Source organism: Suncus etruscus, chromosome 15 (assembly GCF_024139225.1).
Source record: "Suncus etruscus isolate mSunEtr1 chromosome 15, mSunEtr1.pri.cur, whole genome shotgun sequence".
Lineage (NCBI taxonomy): Eukaryota > Metazoa > Chordata > Mammalia > Eulipotyphla > Soricidae > Suncus > Suncus etruscus.
The window spans coordinates 23,668,672-23,684,757 of NC_064862.1; the positions used below are offsets into that span (position 1 = coordinate 23,668,672).

The window sequence follows — 16,086 nt, forward strand, 5'->3', positions numbered from 1 at the left end:
TTGTGTTAAGGCTGGAGAGATAGCACAGCAGTAGGGCATTTTCCTTGCATGTGGCCGACCCAGGAGGGACCTGGTTTGATTCCCACATCCTATCTGATTTCCTGGGCCTGCCAGGAGTGATTTCTGAGCACAGAGCCAGGAGTAACCCCTGAGTGCTGCCGGTTGTGGCCCAAAAACCAAATAAATAAAAAAATAAAAAATATGGAACTCAGAACTGTGAACATTGGTGGCAGAAAATGTGCCTTGGTGAAAGGTATTATACGTTGTATGACTGAAACTCAATCATGATCAACGTATCTGGAATAAGAAAGCAACTGTATTCTGAATATCCTTGTGTCTTTGGTGTCAAAATAAAGTAAGTTAAGGGCAGGAGAGATAGCACAGCGGTAGAGCATTTGCTTTGCATGCAGCCAATCCCAGACGGACCCGTAGTTTGAATCCCGGTATCCCACAGGATCCCCTGTGCCTGCCAGGAGTGATTTCTGAGCACAGAGCCAAGAGTGACCCCTGAGCGCCACCAGGTGTGACCCAAAAACCAAAAGTAAATAAAGAAATAAAAATAAAGTTAAAACAATATGAGACTTGGGTTTAGAATATAGGCCAGAACTGTCCAGTGTTATAACTTGAAGCCATAATAGAAATTTGGGTAATTACCTGCCTTCAGAGAGAGGGATTTTTACAGAGGCATGGAGGAAAAACATTCATTTGGGCAACCAAGAGAAGATGAACTATTACAAGAACTGTTTCCAAAAAGGGAAGACAGGTGACATCCAAGAGACATTTAGGTCCAAAGAAAGGAGACAGAAAACAGAACAATTATGAGTCCAGTTACCAGCCTGAAGTGCAAAAATAGTATTTCAGCCAGGAACCAAAAAGTGAACAAAACAGTTAAGGCCTTCCTGGGGGGGGGGGGAGGGGGTCCACACCCGGCAGTGCTCAGGGATTCCTCCTGGCTCTATGCTCAGAAATCGCTCCTGGCAGGCTCAGGGGACCATATGGGATGCCGGGATTTGAACCACTGACCTTCTGCATGAAAGGCAAACCCCTTACCTCCATGCTATCTCTCTGGCCCCAAGTCCTCAAAATCTTACATAGAACCATGTAACTGGAAATTGAGAGGGCATATTTGAAGGTGATCAGATTTAGAGAGAAGAAAAATTCTAAGCATTCATGTCCCCAATTTAAGAAAAAAAATTTTTTTGTTTATTTTTGGGACACACCCAGTGATGCTCAGGGCTTATTCCTGGCTTTGCACTCTGGCTGGGCCCACTCTTGGTGGGCTCGGGGGTAGAGGGGAACCATATAGGGTGTCAGGGTTTGAACCCCGGTCAGTCCTACCCATGGAACTATTGTTGTTATAACTTTCCTTTTCTTTTTTTGGGGGGGGTTGGTTTTTGGGTCACACCTGATGGTGCTCAGGGGTTACACTTAGCTCTGTTACACTTAGCTCAAAAATTGCTCCTGGAAATTTCAGGGGACTGTATGGGATGCAGGGGATCTAATCCTGGGCATCCTGGGCCTATCCTGGGTCAGCCATATGCAAGGCAAATGTCCTGCCTCTGTGCTATCACTTCAACACCAGTTGTTTTTACTTTTCTAGGCATGTTTGTCACCGGTGTTTGAAATCATTCAGGACATGAGGTTGTTGGTCAATGTCTTATTTAAAACAACTTTCTTAGAAGTTGTGCAAGTGTTCTTTGACTATCACAGGAAAAGAAAAACTAGTTCATTGATTCTCTAGTTAGATTAGCTTAGCAGACTAGATACGCAGACTTTGTAGTTATTGATCTGCTGATGGTTAGGAAAAATGCCATGCTGAATTCAGGAGAGTTTTAAATTTCTATTTAACCTAAAGCATTCCATGGCCAGAGAGTCAGAGGAAAAATAATAGGAAAAAGAACTAGTTCCTAATTATAAAGATGGGAGAATATTAGTATATCCTTTGCAAGAAAATGTATAAATGGGACAGGTGTTTGTTTTTTTCCCTAGACCCTTCCATCAAGGCCTTCATCTCCAGAGTTAGTTATATATACATGAAGAACTTTTTTTTAAGTTTTTTTTTTTTTTTTTGTTGGTTTTTTGTTGGTTTTTTTTGGTCACACCCAGCAGCGCTCAGGGGTTACTCCTGGCTCTAGCTGAGAAATCACTCCTGGCAGGCATGAGGGACCATATGGGATGCTGGAATTCAAACTACCGTCCCTCAGCATGAAAGGCAAACGCCTTACCTCCATGCTATCTCTCCAGTCCCTTTTTCTTAAGTTTTAGGACCAAGCCCATTAGTGCTCAGAGATTACTCCTGGTTCTGTGCTCAGAAATCACTTCTGGCAGGCTCAGGGGACCTTATGGGATGCCGAGGATCAAACCCGAATCTGTCCCAGGTCTGCCACATTCAAGGCAAATGCTCTACCGTTGTGCTATCACTCTGGCCTACAAAGATTATTTTGATGTATAGCCCTTCAAATTGTTTTATTCTTTGGGGAGGTACACACCCAGTAGTGCTCAGAGGATACTGTGCTCAGGGATTGCTCCTGGCAGATTCGGGAACTATCTGGGATGCCAGGGATTGAATGTGGGTCAGCCGCATGCAAAGAAGACTATCTCTTTCACACCTCAAATGATTTAATCTTTACCCAATAATTTGACTTCCGAAAACCACCCCAGCAGACACTCTACAACACATTGCAGATCATATATAGGTGTGCAGAACAAAATGATTTTTCACTCCTGTTCCTTTTCCTTCCTGTATTTCTTGTCATGCCCAGAAGTGGCCCACTTGTGGTGTTTCCATATTTGGTTCCAGTATTTTTGGAGAGTGCACACTTAATTCCAGTACTCACACTCATACGGCTGTGATGCCCAGGAGAGGGCACTCTGATGGCATTGGTGATCCAACTTTTGACCTGTAGCTGGTCATGCATTCTACCTTTGAGATATATCCCTGCACCCCTAAAACAAAACAAGCTTTAATAATTCCAGAAAGCGCTGGATACAGTCTTTGTTTCCAATGGTGGGGGTGCAGTTGTGAGTGGTTGTGGCTCCTTAAAATATTCTTTGAGGATTACAGAGCTGAAAATACCAAGCCAGGGAGTGGACATGGGGTTGGGAAGAGAGGAACCAGAAGTAACAAGGAACATTGGTTTGAGGTATTAAGTGCTGTGATGGTGGTGGTGGTGAGTGAACAGCAAAACTGTTAACTAACACTATTGTAAATATATGACCAGAAATATAATAATTTAGTCTTGTTTGGTTTGGGGTTCATACCTGGCTGTATTCAGGACTCATTCCTGGTTCAGTATTCACTCTTATTGGTGCTTGGAGGCTATATGTGGGGCCAGGGATTCCAACTAGGGTCCTCAAAGTCTTAAGGACTGTGATTTTTCACTATCTGTTCTTTTTTTTTTAAACGTTATTATTTATTTATTGAATCTTTGATTGATTTCTGGGCCACACCTAGTGGAGCTCAGGGCTCACTCCTGGCTCTGCACTCAGAAATCACCCCTGGCAGGCTGGTGGACCATATGGAATGCCACGAATTGAACTGGGTCCCTCCCTGGTTGGCCACATGCAAGGCAAATGCCCTACTACTGTGCTATCTCTTCAGGCCTCATCTGTCTGTTCTTTCCTTCTGACTTCGCTCAGCATGGTGACCTCTAGTTTCATCCATGCAGCAGCAAGTTGGATGATTTTTGTCTGTTCTATAAAGTACGACATGATTTTGTAGTATTGCCTTTTGTGTTACGTGTGTATATATTTGAATAAATATATTTATTCTTGGACATTTAGATAATTTTCAGATAATTGTATCTCTTGTGAATAATGTTGCAGTGAACTTAGGAGCGCAAATGTTCTTCTGATATCATATTTTGGGGCCATGGAGGATATGCCATGAAGCAGAAGTAGAATTAAATTTTCACTGTGTTCTATGAAAATTCAATTCTTTTTTTAATTTTTTGGATGAGTCCTTTCAGAGTTTAAGCAAGTTTACATTCCCACCAATAGTGTTGATAAGGGTGACGTTTGTAATAGATCCAGAAAAAAAAAAAGAGAGAGAAAAAAGAATAATCATTGTTTCCAGATGTGGAGATTGGTTATAGAAGAACTTAGAAAAGGAAAGACAGATGCTTCAATATAAAGCATCAGGCTATTGGCAAAGCAATTCAAAGTATGACCCTTCCTGACAGACAGTCGGTAGCATCACACATGCCTTCAGATTATCCCTGCCTCTTGGTATAGTCTCTATTGAACTTTCTTGGATTCAGACAAACCAGCAGAAGTCTCAGTATAAATTCTGAAATCCAGTGACATGTTATCTTGATATCAGTTTGCAAAGGAGGAGCCTGTGTTTTTATTGGTGAAGTTTCACCTTTTATTGCCACCCATAAGCAGATGGAGAAAATATTTTTAATTTTGTATTAGTCCGGTAAATATTTAAATCAGCCATATTAGACCTTACTGATTTTCAAAACTGGCTCCTAAGATATGCTTTATTCTTTTCTTTTCTAGGTCCATTTCAATTGTAAAATACTGAAGGTATGAAAGAGAACACTCGATTGCTACTAAGATGAATCTGAATAATACAGTATATTTTGTGCCATTTACAAAAAGGTATGTCCACCAATGGACCATTTTCTCCTAGACAATGAAAATAAATCCTTTGTTCTGTGTTTTCTTTTTTTTATAATGAATGTTTCTGTCTGTTGTTGTTTTATTTTGAAGCCACTACTCCTTGCAGTATCCAGGGCATACTCCTGGCTCAGGGTTACCCCTGGCAGGGCTTAGGGGGGGACCAAGTGGGGTGTCTGGAATTAAACATAATCAGGTACATGCAAGGCTTCTGGCTTGAGTTTTTCTATTTGTGGGGCCGGGAAGGTGGCGCTAGAGGTAAGGTGTCTGCCTTGCAAGCGCTAGCATAGGACGGACCGCGGTTCGATCCCCCAGTGTCCCATATGGTCCCCCCAAGCCAGGGGCGATTTCTGAGCGCATAGCCAGGAGTAACCCCTGAGCGTCAAACAGGTGTGGCCCAAAAACCAAAACAAAACAAAACAAAAAAAGAGTTTTTCTATTTGTAAGAATAACAAACTAAAAAAATAAGGAGTGATAGAATTGGGATAATTTTTTTTTTTTTTTTTTTGGTTTTTGGTTTTTGGGTCACACCCGGAGGTGCTCAGGGGTTACTCCTGGCTATCTGCTCAGAAATAGCTCCTGGCAGGCACGGGGGACCATATGGGACACCGGGATTTGAACCAACCACCTTTGGTCCTGGATAGCCTGCTTGCAAGGCAAACACCGCTGTGCTATCTCTCTGGGCCCAGGATAAAATATTTTTTATAAAATGTTTTATTTGGGGGGCGCTGGAAAGATAGGGCAAGTGTGTGGGAGTACTTACCTTGCACATAGCTAACTCGGTTTGGGTATGCTCCCTGATATCATATATGGTCTTTAGAGCACTGTCTGAGGAGTGCAGAGCCAGGAGGAACCCCTGAGCTTTGTCATGCTTAGCCCCAAAACACAATCATTTCCTTATATTTTTATTGTTCTCAATCATGACCTACAATGTAGGGGATTCATGGCTTTAAATTTTTTCTTAGGGGGCCAGAGAGATAGCACAGCGGTAGGACATTTGCCTTGTATGTGGCTGACCAGAATGGACCCAGGTTCGATCCCCAGCATCACACATGGTCTCCTGAGCTTGCTAGGAGCTATTTCTGAATGCAGAGCCAAGAGTAACCCCTGAGCTCTAGTGGGTGCAGCCCCCCAAAAAACCAACCAATCAACAAACAAACAAAATTAGAAAGAAAATTAAGTGAAACAAAAATCAGAAGATTTTCTTTTCTGGCTAGGATTCTGCACAGTACTATGCCCAGCCATTTTGAAGATCTAGGTACTGTTTTCTTGAATCCTATCATATACTTCTGTTCCTGTAGTGGGGTATTTTTTTTAGAGTTTTAGCTATTCCAAGTGACAGATAATAAATAACATCCCTGATACTTCATAGTGGTGGTAAGCATACGTCCACCCATTAGATTTTGTAAAATAAGGACTTTTCCCATTCTTATAGACTTTTAATTTATGGCTTTTGCTTCTGCTATCTCACCTAGTGGTTCAGTGTTAATTTCTAATGTATTCAAGACATTTTTATGATCATCTTTGTACACTAATGTTTATTTCTTTTCTTATCTTAAAAAAAGAAAACTTACTAAGCCTTCTGCTAGGTATTAATGACTTTATTGAAGATATAGTAATTTCCACAAATATACTTGCTACTGAGCTTTCTCTTCTTTTTTTTTTTTTTTTTGGTTTTTGGGCCACACCCGGCAGTGCTCAGGGGTCACTCCTGGCTGTCTGCTCAGAAATAGCTCCTGGCAGGCACGGGGGACCATATGGGACACCGGGATTCCAACCAACCACCTTAGGTCCTGGATCGGCTGCTTGCAAGGCAAACGCCGCTGTGCTATCTCTCCGGGCCCTGAGCTTTCTCTTCTTTCTTTTTTCTTCTCTTCCATTTTATTATTTAGTGTTTCTATTTTCTTTCTATTTTTCTCAATAACTTTGCTTTCCCTTTTTCTTGAAACAAATGTATTATGATCAGTTAGGTCAACTATGTGATGCATTTTCTTTAAATAAAAAATATTTTTAGGGGCCAGCGAGGTGGCGCTAGAGGTAAGGTGTCTGCCTTGCAAGCGCTAGCCAAGGAAGGACCGCGGTTTGATCCCCCAGTGTCCCATGTGGTCCCCCAAGCCAGGGACAGTTTCTGAGCGCTTAGCCAGGAGTAACCCCTGAGCATCAAATGGGTGTGGCCCAAAAAACTTAAATTTTTTTTTAAATAATCAAAAAATGTATTTCTTTGAGAAACATCTTAATTTAGGGCCAAAGAGTAGTATTATGGATTAGATGCTTGCTTTGAGCACAGTGAACCTGAGTTCAGCCCTCAACATCATCGATAACTCCTCTCAATCCCACCAGAAATGATTCCCGAGGACAGCTGGATGTAGCCCAAAATTAAAAAAAATAAAAGAAAAGAAAGAAATTATTTTAGCCTATGGTGTAGCAGAATGATCTCAGTGTTTCCTACAAATGGAAACACTGGTTGCATAATTTTATTCATATTGAAGCCAAAATATTCTAAAAATTTAATGTATTTTAGTGATGAAAGGATTTTAGCTCTCAGAGATTCTGTTCATAGATCTGTGTTTTCTCAGAGGCAACCTCATAATTAATAATTTGGGGGTGGGTATTTTTGCATGATTTCCAAAAGTTATCTTTCATTTAACCCATTTTTTTTTTCTTTTTTAGCCTCAGAATGGCAATGAAGCAATAGAACGTGTTGAACTTTCTGTCCCTTATCACCCGACTGGCAGGTAACTAGAATTGTGTTCCATTTTCAGTAGCATCGACATGTTGACTTTGTGCCTGAATTTTTAGCATGCATGTGTTTGGCAGAATGACACGCCTGGGATGACAGGGGCAGTGCTTCAGGGAGGGTCCTTTATACTCTTTCAAACTATCATTATTGACTCTCCATTATCTCAGGGTAAAGTCCAAATTTCTTAATATGCTTAAAGAGGTCTCTTAGGACTTTTTTTCTCGGCTTAACACCAGCTCTTTATTTTCCCACAGAAACTTCTCCTTACATATTTAGTCACCAAATTATTTTTATTTTTCAATAAAAGCTTGCTTCTTCATAGTCAAGTGAAAATAGCCCTATCTCACCAAGTGAGATAGCTCTAGTATATCTTGATATTGAAATTGTTTGCTTTTTTTCCTCATACCAGCAGTTAGTTTTTACTGCTATCTCATCTTTAAGTTCTTTAAGAAGAAGAACTATGAGGCCAGAGAGATAACACAGTGGTAGGGTGTTTACCTTGCATGCGACCAACCCAGCAGGGACCCAGTTTGATCCCCAGCATCCCATATGGTCCCCCAGCTTGCGGAGGGTGATTTCTAAGTGCAGAGCCAGGAGTGACCCCTCAGCAATACTAGGTGTGGTCCAGAAACCAATCAAGTTTAAAAAAAGCAAAACAAAACAAAAACAAACAAACAAAAAAAACAAGAATCATATCCCCCTGTCCACTGACTCAGAAAGGAGCCTGGCTAGTGAAGGTACTCAGTCAAAGCACCTCTCTCTGGTTTGTTGGCTGAGAGAATGAATTAAGTGGACATATGGAGAGAGTTTTGTTGATGGCCTCCAAGTGTTAATGATTAAATTAGAAGCTCTATGAAATAACATACATTGTCCCTAAGATTGTCACATCATAAGAACAAGAGAGTCCCTCCATTTTACGTTCTTGTTGTTCTGGTTGTTGTTGTTTTCGGGCCACACCCAGCAGCGGTCCTCAGGGATTACTCCTGGATCTGGGTTCAGGAATCTCTCCTGGCAAACTCGGAGGACTATATGGGATGCTAAGGGTTGAACTTGGGTCATCTGTGTGCAAGGCAAACACACTAGCCGCTCTGCTATTGCGACAGCCCCTCATTTTACTTCTTAATCAATTATTCATTTCATTTGGGGTGAGGTGAGGAAATTTGGGCCACACCAGCAATGCTCAGGGGTCGCTCCTGGCTCTGCACTCAGAAATCACTTTTTGCAGTGCTTGGGTGATAGATCATATGGGATAAGGGATAGAGCCTGGGCCAGCTACCCTTACAATCTTTCTAGATTCAATGATTTATTTTTTAATCTTCTCATTGAGTGAAATTTTTTGAAAAATAGTTTGGCTATTAGTCACATTTCCAATTAAATATCTAGTGAATCAAGGAAGAAACAGACTATCCGTCCAGCAATGTTTAGATGTTGAAATGATTGGTGGTGGTAGGGTTATTTGTAATACAAACCTGGATTTGATTTCTATTTCAGGAATTATCCCCAAAGTAAAAGACTCCATGCTATATGGATGTGCTATTGGTAACTCATGTGATAATATCAAAATAAATCTTCCTAGTGTATGGGGCGGGTTGGGCCACATTTGTTGTTCTCAGTGCTTACTACTGGGATCACTTCTTTTTTTATCCTGGTTTTTGGGCCACACCCGGCAGCCTCAGGGTTACTGCTGACTCTGTATTCAGAAGTCATTCCCTACAAGCTCAGGGGACCATATGGGATGCCAGGAATTGAACCCAGGTCCTTTTATGTCAACAGCATGCAAGGCAAACACCCTATAGCTATGCTATCACTCTGACCCCCTCCCCCCCCCTTTTTTTTTTTGGTTACAGGGATTACTTCTAGTGAGGATTGGGGAACCATATATGTGGGGCTGGAAATTGAGCCTGGTTGGTCATGGGCAAGGCACACATATTCTACCCACTAATAATGCTTTTGTCCCCATTAATAAAAAATTTCAACTGATGACATTTTCATTTCTTGGTGGACATTTAGTATGGCATTCATATTATGGCAGTTCCTCCAATTGATTCATAAAGATTTGCAATATTTTTGCTCTTTAAGATGTACCTGACCATAAGAAACACATAGTTTTTAGATACTCTCCTACCCTGCACTTGGGCTTCAGCTCCAGGCATCATTCACTCTGCAAGATGCACTTGGGGAGGGGGGGTGTGCATCTTATGCTACAAAAACTACGATACTTCTAGTAGCCTATATGAGTGTATAAACATCTCTCATATTGATTCTGCTTGAGCTTTGCAATTTGAGCTCAGTTTGAGTCCCAGTTTTGACAAATACTAGCTTCCTGATCAGGATAAACAGTTTTACTTCACACATATTTTGTTGTATAATACAAAGATAATGAATTTTTGTATTAATGAAACATTGAGGGAATTCAATGAGAGAAATATATGTATACATAAGTTAATGTTATCTGATACTTTGGAGTGCTTAATACATGATTTATATTATTTAAATATTAGAAAAATATTTTTACTTTTTTCGGTCTTTGGCCAGGATAAAGGTTGAAGGTGACATGGATGAAAGAAGTAAGATGCAGGGCTAGCTAAGAATGGCATGTGTTGGGCCCGGAGAGATAGCACAGCGGCATTTGGCTTGCAAGCAGTCGATCCAGGACCAAAGGTGGTTGGTTCGAATCCCAGTGTCCCATATGGTCCCCCGTGCCTGCCAGGAGCTATTTCTGAGCAGACAGCCAGGAGTGACCCCTGAGCACTGCCGGGTGTGGCCCCAAAACCAAAAAAAAAAAAAAAGAATGGCATGTGTAAATGGTTAGCAGCCACATCTGTTGGCCAGGGCAATAAAGATTTTATCTCTCTGGAAAAAAAATTTTTTTACAAAACAGGTTAAGAAATTATTTATATTATCCCATTATTGATCTACTTAACAGACACAGTTTGGTGGTTTTAACCAAAAAATTAAACTGGGCAACCATCACCACAATCACTTAAAAATGTTTGCATGGGGGTGTGTGTGTAAAAAAATGTTAGCATCATCCTAGGCATCTAATTTATTTGTCTTTACATATTTGCTTTTTCAGGGTGTATATAAGTGAAATTACATGATATGTGTACATTTGTTGTGTCTGGCTTCTTACCCTTAGCATGTTCACAAGGTTAGCCCATGTTCTTTCCCTGGCTAAGTAATATTTCATTATATGAACATGTCACTTTGTTTCTTCTTCACCAAGTGAACAGTTGGGTTGTTCTCATTCTCAATGTTATGAATAATGCTTCTATTTATATCAGGTATAAGTTTTGGTGTGGACATCAATTTTTATTTCTCTCTTTTTTTTTAAACCTTATTGAGTGATTCTTGGGCCATGCCCAGTGGTGCTCGGGGTCACTCCTGGCTCTGCACTCAGAAACTGCCCCTGGCAGCTGGGGAGTCATATGAGATGCCAGGAATCAAACTGGGTTGGGCACATGCAAGGCAAATGCCCCACCGCTGTGCTATCTCTTCGGCCCCAATTTTTATTTCTCTTGAGCATATACCAATATATATGAGTGGAATTTGAGGGGCAATGTTAATTCTGTGTTTAAGTTTTCTGTGAAGTGGCATTCTATTTCTCAAAATAACTGTCCCATTTTGCATTCCTTTTCAGGAATGCCAGAGGGGTCTATTTTTTTTTTTTCACTTTGCCTTTGGCAGTACCAGGGGTTGAACCCCAGTCTCATGCTTCCAAATCATGCTCTTTTTAAAAAAATGTTTTTCAAAGTATGTTCTTTTCTATTGAGACACAACCCCAGATTCTAGCATCTTGAATCTTCCAATACTTACTGTTTGGCATTTTGCTAATTTCCATTTTAGTAAATAAGAAGCCACATCTCATTCTAGTTTTATTCATTTTTTTATTTCTCTGATTATGATATAGAACATCTTTTATGTATTTAGGGACTGGAGAGATGGCACAGAGGTAGGGCATTTGCCTTGCAAATCCAGGTTTGATTCCTGGCATCCCATATGGTCCCCCGAGCCTGCACAGAGCCAGGAGTAACCCCTGAATACCTCTGGGTGTGGCCCAAAAACCAAATAAATTAATAAAAAAAATTTTTTTTTTTTTTTTGGTTTTTGGGCCACACCCGTTTGACGCTCAGGGGTTACTCCTGGCTATGTGCTCAGAAATCGCCCCTGGCTTGGGTGGACCATATGGGACGCCGGGGGATCGAACCGAGGTCCTTCCTTGGCTAGCGCTTGCAAGGCAGACACCTTACCTCCAGCGCCACCTACCCAGCCCCAAAAAACTTTTCTTTTTTTTTTTTTTTTTTTTGGTTTTTGGGCCACAGATGCTCAGGGGTTACTCCTGGCTGTCTGCTCAGAAATAGCTCCTGACAGGCACAGGGGACCATATGGGACACTGGGATTCGAACCAATCACCTTTGGTCCTGATCGGCTGCTTGCAAGGCAAACACCTCTGTGCTATCTCTCCAGGCCCTAATAAAAAAATTTTTAAAAGAACATCTTTTGTGGATTTAATAGCTACTTACATATCTTTGGGAAAATCTTCTCATTTTTATTTTCGGTTCCTCATAAAACTCTTTATAAGACTATCTCATGGGCCGAAGTGATAGCACAGCGGTAAGGCATTTGCCTTGCACACGGCCAACACAGGATGGACCCTGGTTAGAATCCTGGCATTCCATATGGTTCCCCGAGCTTGCCAGAAATGATTTCTGAGAGCAGAGCCAGGAATAACCCTTGAGCATCACCAGGTGTGGCCCCAAAAACCAAAAACTAAAAACTAGGGCTGGAGAGATAGCACAGCAGTAGAGCATTTGCCTTGCATGCTGCCAATTCAGGACAGATGGTGGTTCAAATTCCAGCATTTTTGGTCCCCAAGCCTGCCAAGAGCAACTTCTGAGCCAAGAGCCAGGAGTAACCTATGAGTACCACCGGGTGTAACCCAACATAAAGAAAAAAATAATAATAAAGTAAGACTATCTCATGAAGTTATAAGGCCAAGATAGTTTCTTTCATCAATTTATATTCCTTCCAAACAAAATATGTTAGAAATTAATTAATTAATCAATGTCAAAACTTTTTTTTTCTACAGGTACTGAAAATTGACAGAAACAAAATTGTCCATGAAAAAGAAAGCCAGCTGTGATAGTGAAGGCAAAATTCTTGCAGCTGGCCATCATGCCTAAAGGCGTCCCAAAGGACCCAGAGATTTCTAATCTATTTTACAAGGATGATCCTGAAGAAATTTTCATTGGTTTGCACGAAATTGGACATGGAAGTTTTGGAGCGGTTTACTTTGTAAGTTATCACAAAGAGCAGCTTTACGAAGCTATGTAGAAGGTTTAACTGCATGCATCCCAACTCTTGCTTCTAAAATATAAGTTCTCACGTTTGTTCTACAAATTTGAAAAATATCTGCAGGAGAGATAAGTAACCATTGCTAAAAAGCCAGCCCAGAATTCTAGGCACTATTCAAGTCCATGGAAACTGACAACTGTCTTTGATCTTTTGATAGATTAAAAAGAAAAAATTAGGGGCCTGAGAGATAGCACAGCAGTAGGACATTTGCCTTGTATGCCTACCCTGGATGGACCTGAGTTCTATTCCTGGCATCTCATATGGTCTCCGAGCTGCCAGGAGAGATTGCCGAGCACAGAGCCAGGAGTAACCCGAGTGCCGCTGAATGTAGCCCAAAAACCAAAAAAATAAATTAAAAAAATTAAAGCTTGACATTTACTTCTATGCGTATACCCTAAAAGTCAAACCCTTTCCTCGACACCTTTGTATATACTTTTCCTCCTACTTAATAAACTCTGCCTATATCCTTTCTGGTTTTCTTTCTTCAGGTTTCAGCATGTTATTTCCACAGAATAGCTCCTTTTTCTTTTTTTTTTGGGGGGGTCACATTTGGCAGTGCTCAGGGGTTCCTCCTGGCTCTATGCTCAGAAATCGCCCCTGGCAGGCACAGGGAACCATATGGGATGCCGGGATTCGAACCACCATCCCTCAGCATGAAAGGCAGATGCCTTACCTCCATGCTATCTCTCTGGCCCCAATGTTGAGCCTTTTATCTAGAGTTGTCCTATAAGTAGATAGTACCTTAAAAATGGATTTTTCCCACTGCTACTCTTTTTACTCTGAGCATTACAACCAAGAAAAGTTTTGAGTCTAATATACATGACTTGAGCAGCCTCCAAACCAACTTCTCTGCCTTTGCACCATGATCATTCTGGCCTATTGTTTCATATGAAAGTGAAGTTGACAAAAAGAGAGGTGAAAAGGAAATTTGATCACATATTTTTATTTGGTGCTAAAGGCCTGCAGGGCTCTCCTCCATTCTTAGTCTGGGTTCATAATATTTACAGTCAACAGGTCCTTCATGCCCTTCATGTCCTTCATGACCGAGCCCTTATCTCTCCCTGAATTCTCCGCCTTCTCATTCCTCTAACTATAATTTTTTTTTATCATCTCTAATTGGATATTTTCTCTCTGAAATGGTTTCCCTCTTCCAGTTTCACCTCTTGTGCTGTCCTTGAGTTCTTAGCTACAGTCTCTTTTCTTCAGGGAAGGCTGACTCTGTCTACCTAGGTCACATTCCTTCATTTTTGCTTCTTAGACACCACTTCTTTCTATAAAGCATGTGTCTTCATTGTCATTTTGTAGCTGTAAATTACATATGAAAATATGTCATATGTACACAGTGTACATGTGTTTGTTACACATGTGTTTGTTTTATGGACTCCGTCCTGTTCGAGGGAACATTAGTGCTAGGCCTGTTGATTCATAATTCCAGTCAATGCCTGAAAGTTGTGAAACCTAAATAAGTACCTATTTCGGGGCTTGCCTTGCAAGCAGCCGATCCAGGACCTAAGGTGGTTGGTTCGAATCTCGGTGTCCCATATGGTCCCCCATGCCTGCCAGGAGCTATTTCTGAGCAGACAGCCAGGAGTCACCCCTGAGCAACGCCAGGTGTGGCCCCAAAACCAAAACCAAAAAAAAAAAAAAAAAAAAAAAGCACCTATTTCTTGAGTGAATGAATGAATGAATTGTGAAGAAGATCGTGATCATTAGTAGCTTTCATGAGTCGTAGTAATATTCTCAAGCCTTAAATCAGACTCTATCAAGCAACATTAACCACAGTAATTCTTTTTCTGGGAGGAAGCCACACCCGGTGGCACTCAGGGGTTACTCCTGGCACTGGGCTCAGAAATAGCTTCTGACAGGCTTGGGGGACCCAATGGGATTCCGGGGATCAAACCTTGGTCTGTTCCGGGTTGGCTGTGTGCAAGGCAAATGTCCTACTGCTGCGCTATTTCTCGGGCCCCAAGCCCAGCAATTCTTTGAGAGTCTTCCCAGTTTTTGCAGGGGAATAGCAAGAAATATATGAATTTTAAGCTGGCACAGATAGTCTTTGAGGAATCAGTGAACATAGTCTACTAACAAGATACCAACAATTTCTTTTTGGTGTTGAATTAAACCCAATCAGGCTTAGGGGATGCTGTGTTGGGGGGGGGGGGTGTCGCTACTTGCAGCTCTTGGGGATCTACAGTGTCTAGGATTGAATCCAAACTTTCAGCATGAGAATCATGTCCTCAGCCCTGTGAGTTAGTTCTCTAGTGCTCCAAGTTGATATTGTTAACTTGATAAAATAATACACAAAAGGGACTGATTACACTAGCAGTCCAGGGGGTTAAGGGTGGAGAAATGGGAGGCATGCTAGGAACTCTGGCAGAGGGAGGTCAACACTGATGGTGGGAATGGCCCTAGTTCATTGTATATATATATATATATATATATATATATATATATATACATGTTTGACTTTACATAAGTGATGCAAACATTACCAACACTAGCAAATGAGATAGTACAAAACTCATTCCTAAAGGAAAAGAAAAGGTTAAGCATATTCATTTTCATCTTTACTTAAAGACAATGAAATATTTCAAGATTTCTGGGACCAGAGCGATAGTACAGCGATAGGACATTTGCCTTGCACAGGGCCAACCCGGGTTCAATCCTGGACAGCCCATCTGCTCCCCTGAGCCTGCCAGGAGTAATTCTGAGCACAAAGCCAGAAATAACTTCTGAGTACCACATAGTGTGACCCAAAAATAAAAAATAAAAAACAAAAATCAAAAGAAAAAAACTCAAGATATTTTAATTTTTAGTGAGGTCTTGATGTTTTTAGTATTTACCTTTATCTAAAGTCTCAAAATTTACTTGTTTGTACTTTCTTTCAGTTAGCTTATGTGTCAATATGGAAAAGAGAAATTTCTGAGATGAGTCATGCTTTATAGCAGTGTGGTTATGTCACGCATAACTTTCAGAATTTCGTAACTTCTTATTATTTCTTAATTTAATAATTTCTTATGAAATCTAGATGGGCCAGAGATGTGGCTTAGTGGTAGAGCAACATTCCTGGTATGTGTGCAAGTTTGATCCTTGGCACCACCAAAAAAAAAAAATTAAGTAAAAGTAATTTTGAGAGTGAAGCCCCTCCCAAGATTAATCTTAGCTTCTGTTGCACTGTTGAATAGAGAAGGTAAGATCAATTTAATTTAGGTTAATTAAACCAAATAGCATTTGAAATCCATTTACTCAGTCACACAAGATATGTTTTATATGCTACCACAGGAGAGGTAGAGACAGAATATTTCCATCATCATAGATAATCCTATCAGTCAGCGCTGCTCCGGGCAATGTCACTAATATATATATTTTGG

At 40.9% G+C, this 16,086-nt stretch overlaps 1 protein-coding gene across 1 annotated transcript in view; it reads left to right on the plus strand.

The window, feature by feature from the left end:
- Nucleotides 1-16,086, plus strand: part of TAOK3 (TAO kinase 3) — a 199,321-nt gene that overhangs the window by 70,437 nt on the left and 112,798 nt on the right. The window contains 2 exon segments of the mRNA XM_049788899.1: nucleotides 4,504-4,605; nucleotides 12,453-12,658. Coding sequence (XP_049644856.1) covers nucleotides 12,539-12,658 — 120 coding nt within the window. The 5' untranslated portion in view covers nucleotides 4,504-4,605; nucleotides 12,453-12,538.